Raw genomic sequence first — 9,472 nt, 5'->3', positions numbered from 1 at the left:
ATCTCCTCCTTACTCAAACCTCCTTGTCTACTATTGATTTTAGAAATAAAATCAATTGGTTTTAGTTGAAGAATTAACTTTAAATTTAACATGTGATTTATCCGATTAATCCACGTATTCCACTAGCATTTATTTTATTTGATTTTCAATTTATTTTCTTACACAAACTTACACATTCCCATATTTTTTAACTATTCATCTTCTCCACTTCCCTCGTTGGAGAGAAACTTGAGCGTCAAAATATTTGAGTCAGGACACTCCTAGCCTCAATTTTGAATCTCTCTCCTTCTCTCTCGGGCATAGTAGGGGTTCTTGGTGATCTAGCTAGGGGTGACAATTTCTGACCTGATACAAAAACATGACCCAAAACGAACACGAAAAAATCAAGTTAGGCTTACGTCTTTTTGGGATTAAATTCGGGTCGACCTGATTAACATGATTAGTAAACGGATTAGGTTCGGATTAACCTGAAATAACCCGATTACAATTTGTGAACCTATTTATAAATATTTTCGAGTCAGATTATGGTTGAGTTCGGGTTAAAATAAGCATATTTTAATAGAATGAGTCTTTTAGGGTTGGGTTTTGGTTGAGTTCGGGTTAAGACGAACATGTTTTTATAAATGAGTAATTTCGAGTCAGGTCGGGTTTAGGTTGGATTAGGATTGTGGGTCATTTCAGGTCAGGTTCAGGTCAAATATAGATAAATGGGTAGGATCCAGGTCGAATAATTTGACCCAAAATATTAATCATGTCAGGTTTGGATTTTGATATTCCAACCCGTCAACCCAAACATACTAACATGAATCTAACCCAAATTGCCACCCCTAGATCCGGCTCCCTCCTTTTTTTTTTTCCTTGAAGACTCGACGATTCCGACAACATAGAAGACAAGTCACCGGTAGCTTATCTATCGATGATCTGCCCATATGAATAGCTACAATTTCACTATAGAAATAAAATAAATAGGTTTTAGCTAACATGGCTCGACCAGTTGACGCGCTCCAGCTCAACTTTGGGATACATTTTCTAGTCTGGGCGCCTAGACCAACTCCGGGTGCTTGGACTGTCCGGGTACCTGCAGCACCTGCCTGGGTGGGCTGGTCCTGGCGCATGGACTAGCTCCGGGCAGCCGGAGTCCAGGCACCTGGATCCCTTCTGGGTGCTCGGACTCCCCTTTTTCTTCAGTAGCTTCTTCCCTGTAAAAAAGAGTTAGTCCAGGCAACAAAAATATATTTACCTAGCAAAACAGAGTTAGCAGAAAACAAAAAAATAGTACTAATTAGATCCTATATCCTCGAGACTAGGATCTAGTCAAGGTCTCAGTTTAGTTTTTCAAATGGACTTAAGTTGGACCGACACCTACAATTCCCTTAACGGGGAACACATCCTCATTGAATCTCTCTTCCAGTTGCTTACCTCCACTTACCAACTACAGTCGTTTGACTTGCCTTTGACCCACTAGGTCTTCCCACTAGTTGTCAGGTCAGCAGACCCAACTGAACTTTGGTCGATTGTCAGGTTCCACGGACCTAACCGGACTTCTCGCCAAATGTCGGTCCCCGCGGACCTATTTGGACTTCGTACAAGCTATCGTGTCTCACAGACCTAGCTAGATTTCATCCTGGTGTCAGGTCTTCTAGACTCATCAACTCCTGCACACTTGGTAAAAAGGTTAGACAAATAACACATCTAATCAGACTTCTCGCCAAATGTCGGGCCCTGCGGACCTATTTGGACTTCGTACAAGCTATCGTGTCTCACAGACCTAACTAGATTTCATCCTGATGTCAGGTCTTCTAGACTCATCAACTCCTGCACACTTGGTAAAAAGGTTAGACAAATAACACATCTAACTTTAATCTATTTGTCATACATCAAAACCAGATTATTAGTGCAACCTGCACCAACAATCTCCTCCTTTTTGATGTAATGACAACCTAGGTTAAAATTAGAAAAAAAATATATAATTAAGCAAGCATTAGAAATTAAATAATGTGAGTTAATATGATTTGATGATTTTTCTAACCTAACCCACTATCCTCCCCTCCCTTTGGTATACATCAAAAATAACACACGAAACATAATTAAATTAAGGTTTAGCAAAAAGGACTTTGCAAACTTAGTTTTTAAGTAAGTTTTCAAATAATTATGGCGAGTACTTCAAAGAAATTTGAAAATAAAGTTTTGAAAACCAACTACTTTAAATAAACAATGTTATCTTTTACAAGTGAAGTTTTCAAATAAAAATGCGCTGCAAAGCTAAAAACGCAAGGTCATGTTGGGGAGGAATAAATATTTTCAAGAAACTTTTGCAAAGCTTTTCAAATAATTTGTTAAAACAATTTATATAATAGTATTCAAATGATTTTATATAATGACTTTATAAAAATATTGCGAAAAAAATTATCAGGAAAAAATTGAAAAGAGTTTCAAAATTTTGTAAATATTTTTTGAATATTTAAATTTTTCAAAAAATATTTTGCAAATAATTTGAAAAAAAAAACTAAGTTTTAAAATATTTTGCATATGTTAAAAAAACTTTTTGAAAAATGACACTTTTAAAAATAACTTTCAAATGTTGAGAGATAATATTAAAAATGCAAATAATATTGAATACAAACAAATTGAAGTAAACGATAACAATAAAAATATAATCAAGTCAAAGTGATTCTTATTTTTTTTTTCTTTTCATTTCAGGATGCCTTAGGAAATGTGGAAAATTTTACAGAAAAAAATTTAAAAATTAAGCACAAATATAACATATAACATATAACATAGATAAAATGAAAGATTGCATTAGGGCTACGTTTGGTAGGGTGTAATCAGCCTTGTAATGTAATCAGGATTATATTACAAGGTTGATTATTTTGTTTAGTTTAATTTTAAACTTGTAATGTAATGTAATCTGGATTACAAAAGGTAGTGAAATTTTGTAATCTGGATTACAAAGCAAATACTATGTAATCGGAGTACATTACGAGGTCACTGTTTAACCAAAATTTAAATATCGAATATACCCTTAGTCCATCGTGGCCACCATCCACTGTCGTCGGCTGCCGCTGCCCACCGCCGTCGACCTCGCCTGCCGGTCGTCGTCGGCCGCCGGCGACCACCGCAGGCCGCCAGCGACCATCGCCCATCGGCCGCCGGCCACCACCGCCCGTCGGCCGCCGATGACCACCGCCCGCCGGCGACCATCGCCGGCCGGCATCATTAATTCCATAAATAAATAAATTATATATATATATATATATATATATATATATCCTAATAATTCGCTTCGCAGCAACTAATTTTGTTTAATCTGTTTATTATCTGGCGATTTTCTCTCATTTCCTGCTCTACTTAAACTCCTCCTTCCCTTCAGTTTCCACTCCAACTCGAAATCTAACATCTCCTCCATCTCCAGCTTCCACTTTCGTATTTCTAATATCATCAAACTCCTCATCATGGCTGTCGCAGTTGTCAACAACGATATGCTAATTTCCTCTTCCGCCGCCAGCACCAGCAGAGTCGAGGTTCGCTCCGTGTGGGCTCATAACCTCGACGAGGAGTTTTCCCTCATCCGTTCCGCCCTCCCGTTCCACCCCTTCGTAGCATTGGACACAGAGTATCCTGGCGTCGTCGTCACTTCCAAAGGTCCCTACTGCACCCTCACCCTCCCCCAGCGCTACGACTTGATCCGGGCCAACGTCGAGGCCCTCCGCATCGTCCAGGTTGGTCTCACTCTCTCCGACGCTGCCGGCAACCTCCCATGTGCCCTCTACAGTGACGGCACTTATGTGCGTTACGTGTGGGAATTTAATTTCCGCGACTTCGACATCAGCCGCGACCGTTACGCCCCTTCCTCCGTCGAGCTGCTCAAGGCTAATGGCATCGACTTCCAAAAGAATCAAATATGGGGCATCGACTCTTGCAGATTCGCCCAGCACTTGGCCACCTCCGGCTTGCTTTCCTTTGGCCACTTTTCTCCCGTCTCCTGGGTTACCTTCCAAGGCGCCTATGACTTCGCCTTCCTAGTGAAGATGCTGACATGCGACTGCGAATTACCAAAGACCGTTCGTGAGTTCTTGCACCATGTTCACTTCTTTTTCGGCAAAAGGGTGTTCGATGTGAAGCACCTTAGCAAGCATTGTCGTGGGCTTTACGGAGGATTGGAGCGGGTGGCCTCTACCGTCCAAGTTGAGCGAGCAGTGGGATCCCGACATCAGTCCGGCTCCGATAGCTTATTAACATGGCAGGTGTTCTACCAAATCGCTTCTCGTGTGAATCCACAACTCATCGATCGTCCAGAACACATGGGAGCACTCTTTGACCTCGAACTCCAATAGTATAGTAATCGAGCGGTGTCTTTATTTATTTACTTTTTTTTTTTTTTTGCAACTCTTATTTGGACAAACATTTTAGGTTTTGCATGGATCTGTCTAGAGTTCATTGTTTATCACACTTGATACTGGTTCAGCATCAGCTTAATTTGTCCACAAGATTAATTGCCCATTGCTTCATCGTATCTTTTTGTATTGTAGTACATATTACATGTTCTCGCATCATATTGAGCAAACAAATTGTCAATATTAATTCTTTGGATCATGATCTTGTTGTTTTGCTTTGCCTTAAATCATCCCCTAGTGTGTTCTGGATCGGATCACACTCTGTTGAAATTCTGAACGACACTCAAATTCATTATATTCCACACTGCATGATTGATCTTTTAGTTAGGATCTTATTAATTTTTAAGTGTTTTTGAAAATTTGAAATCAAGACTTGGAATACAAAGACCTCAAATTATTTCGCTTTATTTGTGGAAGAATATAAATGCTAAAAATTTCTTTTCATCGATAATGATAAATTTGAACCACATTATATCTATTTAAATCTTACAAAACATGTAGAGAATCTAGTTTCCATCATCGATACGGCTATGATACTAAAATTGAGTGCAATGACAACCGAAGGACTGACCTATGTCAAAAGTCAATGCTATTGTCCCTTATTTGTCAGAGAAATACCTACAATCGCAACAGAAGGATCTTCTATATATATGTTAGAACTGAATTCGAAATTTGATGATCATGTTTCTACACTCCTATACACAATGGAAATTTAAAATTTTATTTGTGATTTAACAATTAAATCAAAGGAGAGTTTATATAATTTTAAAAATAAACATAAGCATGATCTTTATCTAAGTATGCATTACAATCTAACCGTATAAGTAAGATCCTAAAAGCATAACAAAGATATACTGTCATGTGATTGATTCATCTAATGCTAATTTAATCATTTTATTTATACATACTAAACTATCTAAAATAAACATATTAGATCATTTAAGCATAACATAAATAAAATTATTAACATGCATTAACATAAATATGAATCATAGTACAAGCATAAACATACCTTCCAAACAGCCTGTGTTTGAGATGACTCCAACTATTCCGGTTGTAGCAAAATAGCTTCTCGTTGTTGTCACGAGCTCATACTTCCTTCGTCTAATCCGGTCCACGATCGAAGTCCTCTTTCCAACACTTGATCGCATTAGAGATCAAGTGTCATTTTTCGTTGAGATGATCAAAACGACTTCCTTGAAGATGAGGAAGGGGCTGCTCAATTACACTTCTCAAGGGGATGTCTAATAGCCCTCAACAAGGAGCTACACCTTCCAAAATTCTGCATGAAGGTAGGCGCCAGTAATACTTCTCGAAGAGGAGAAGTAACAACAAAGGGATGAAACTTTTCGATGGAAGAGAGCGAAGAAAATCTTTATCTTCTTCTTTGGAAGTGGCTGCTGAAAACTCTCAAGAAGAAGAGAGATTCTGCTGTCCGAATTCTCACTCACAGCACCTCACGGAAAAAGGGAAAAAAAAACAATTCGTATGTTGCTGCCATCCTGCAAGAAGAAAAAAAAATCTCTTTTCCTTAATATCTTAGATAGCAAGCCAAACAAAAAAAATGCGGAGTGAGTTTATTAGTGGAGGTAATGGGTGAGTGGGAAAGTGGAGGAAAAGGAAAAACGTGGATGGGTGAAGGAAAAAGAAAAATCAAAATAAATTTCCCCTTTTCTTTTTCATTACACGTAGAACAAACATCCTCTTTATATATATATATATAGATTTTTATTTTCATAATATAATTTAATTATAATTGCATTTCTTTCTTGGGTTTAAACTTTTAAAGCCCAATATCTCTTCCATCTTGATTTATTGGATTTTTTTAGAACCTAATAATTTGAGTTCATTGTAATCATATCAGCGATCCAATATCGTTGATGCGGCAAACATACTTGCTCGTTATTACAATGATATAAATCAAATTTATATACTTTGTGTGGAACTCTTCCACTCTCCTTGTTTCATTGATTGGAAATCACTCTAATATTTGATCATATCAAATTTTATTTGCCAACACATTGTTTGATCATATCAAACTTTATTTGCCAAATTCAACTACTTGAATTTGACTTTCTCAATGGGAAATAGGGAAACCAATACTTGTGTGACTCTCAATGGTTCAGGGATACAACTAGCCATGGATTCACAACTTTTTTGTGAATCACGACTATACTTGTCCTTTATTCGGGCATACCCTTAATAGCCTCATCCTATAATTAACTCCTTAATTATATGACGTCAGAACTAATTCTGATTAACACCCAACAAATCATGATAAGAGCGTCTAGCAGCACGGCCCCATGATTCCCTAGGTATCACTGAATAGTGTCTGCAAGAACCAGTCGATTATGGTTAACGTACAGTCCGGTCCCTTTATCTCATATATCCCGGTCGAATCTACAACCATTGGTACATCGAGAATTGTATATTGATTCGACAACAATGTGATATATCTTATAGTGATATCGCATGTGTAATTAGGAAACTTCTTTCCTAAAGTACATCTTACAGCTCTGATCAGAGACTTCATTCACTATAAAACAATATATTACATAGGATATCCACACCTGTAGGTGTGCGGTGAATCCCCGACTACAATACACTGACTCCTATATGTTTTGTTACTACACCCAATCTCACCACCTGATGACCCTAATAGAGTCAGTAAATGAGTCAAAGTGCAGCCCCAGCATATAGAGTCTTAGTGTTGTCCCGGGTCATAAAGACTACTAGTGTACAACCACAACCAAAGACTTATCCACTCGATAAATGATAACCACTTGGAAAGTCTATGTGAGGGATGTTCGATGAACTCATCATATGATCACCAATCTATATGTTTGAATATCTCTATGTCCTTACCAATGAAACATGGTACACTACATCACAGATGCTAGTCTCTAGCTCAAACAGCCTTTTATCCTTGTTTATTAAGTGACCCAATTGACTAAGAACAAATTTAGAATATACAGTGAATATTGATGTATTCCATATTGACCATCATATGTACCACCACATCTCACTATAGTATATTCAAGGACTTTATTTATGCATATAGCATGGGTATAAAGATAAAGTAATGTCAAACTGAATTGAATTATATTAAAATAAAGGTTGTTTATTTACAATAGTCAATAAAACCCTAGCTAACAGTTGGCTTTGCAGGGCACCTACTCTAACAAACTCCCACTTGCCCTAATGCCAACTACTCACTAGTTTTAAACCTATCAGTTCACGATGTTTTTGAAATGATGGTCCTGGCAAGGGCTTTGTAAGTGGATCAACAATATTATCTGCAAAGGGAACTTTCTCAACTGTAATGTCACCTCTTCCCATAATCTCTCGGATGATGTGGAACTTTCTCAGTATATGTTTGGACCGATGATGAGATCTTGGTTCATTTGCTTGTGCAATAACACCAGTGTTGTCACAGTGAATCGGTACTGGATTAACTCCATTTGGAATAACACCAAGCTCTTGGATGAAATTTCTAATCCAAATTACCTCCTTTGCTGCTCCTGAAGCTGCAATGTATTCTGCCTCTATGGTGGAATCCGTAATTGTGTCTTGTTTGGAACTCTTCCAAGAGACTGCACCACCATTCAATGTGAATACATATCCTGAGGTTGATTTCGAATCATCCACATCTGATTGGAAGCAAGAGTCAGTGTGATCTTCCAATTTTAATTCTCCAACTCCATATGTCATGAACAAATTCTTAGTTCTTTGTAAGTACTTAAGAATATCTTTCACAGTTTTCCAATGCAATGGACCGGGGGTTGACTGATATCAGCTCGTGACACTCAGAGCGTATGCTATATCAGGTCTTGTAGATATCATACTATACATGATACTACCAATGGCAGACGCATAGGGAATGCGTGCCATCATCTCTATCTCTTCTTCTGTCTTAGGGCGCATAGACTTGGATAAAGTTATACCATGACACATTGGTAAATATCCTCTCTTAGATTCTTCTATTGAGAATCTTCTGAGTAGGGTATCTATATATGTGGATTGGGTTAGCCCCAGCATCCTCTTTGATCTATCTCTACCGATATGTATTCCCAATACATAAGATGCTTCACCCAAATCCTTCATGGAGAATCTACTGGCTAACCATACTTTTGTTGACTGAAGCATTCCTACATCATTCCCAATGAGTAGAATGTCATCAACATACAGTATTAGGAATGTCACTGCACTCCCACTAACCTTCTTGTACACACATGGGTTCTCAGGATTTTTAATAAAATTAAATTGTCTAATTGTATCATCAAATCTGAGGTTTCAACTTATCGACGCTTGTTTTAGACCATAAATTGATCTCTGAAGTTTGCATACTTTATGCTCACTTCCCACAGATGTGAAGTCTTCAGGCTAAGACATGTAAATCTCTTTCTTAATATCACCATTAAGAAATGTCATCTTCACATCCATTTGTCATATCTCATAGTCATACCATGCAACTATGGCAAGCAATATCCGAATGGGCATAAGCTTTGTGACTGGTGAAAAAGTTTCATCATAGTCAATTCCTTGTCTTTGATTATATCATTTTGCCACCAATCTAGCGTTGAAGGTTAATACCTTTCCATCAACTCCAAGTTTCCTGTTGTAAATTCATTTTCATCCTATGGAAACGATTCCTTTAGGTGGATCCACTATTGACCAAACTTGGTTTGAGTACATGGAATTCATTTCAGATTTCATGGCTTCTAACCATTGCATCGTGTCGATATCAGATATCACTTCCTTAAAGGATCTTGGATCACATCCATAATTAAGATCATCCTGACTTCCTTCAAGGAGTTGACCATACCTCACAGGTAGTCTTGAGACCCTATTTGATCTCCTTAAAGTGTGTACTTATTCTACTAGCTGTTGGGGTGTGGACTCTGTTATTTTATTTGTGGAATTGTCTCGAACCTTTTCGAGTTCTATCATCCCACCTTTTCTATCTAATAGAAACTCCTTCTCTAAGAAGGTGACATTTCTTGAAACAAATGCTTCTATTTTCTTGGGATTATAGAAATAATATCCAACAGAGTTCTTTGAATATCCCACAAAATAAT

General features: G+C 37.7%; 1 protein-coding gene across 1 annotated transcript; it reads left to right on the top strand.

Moving 5' to 3' along the window:
* The first annotated feature begins 3,452 nt into the window (after positions 1–3,452).
* On the top strand, positions 3,453–4,334 carry LOC122034002 (probable CCR4-associated factor 1 homolog 11). The gene has a single exon (XM_042593140.1). It carries the CDS (start codon positions 3,453–3,455, stop codon positions 4,332–4,334), a length of 882 nt encoding a protein of 293 aa, XP_042449074.1.
* Positions 4,335–9,472: the final 5,138 nt, after the last annotated feature.

The sequence above is a fragment of the Zingiber officinale genome, chromosome 11B, assembly GCF_018446385.1.
Source record: "Zingiber officinale cultivar Zhangliang chromosome 11B, Zo_v1.1, whole genome shotgun sequence".
Lineage (NCBI taxonomy): Eukaryota > Viridiplantae > Streptophyta > Magnoliopsida > Zingiberales > Zingiberaceae > Zingiber > Zingiber officinale.
This window is presented reverse-complemented; position numbering and strand designations above follow the sequence as displayed.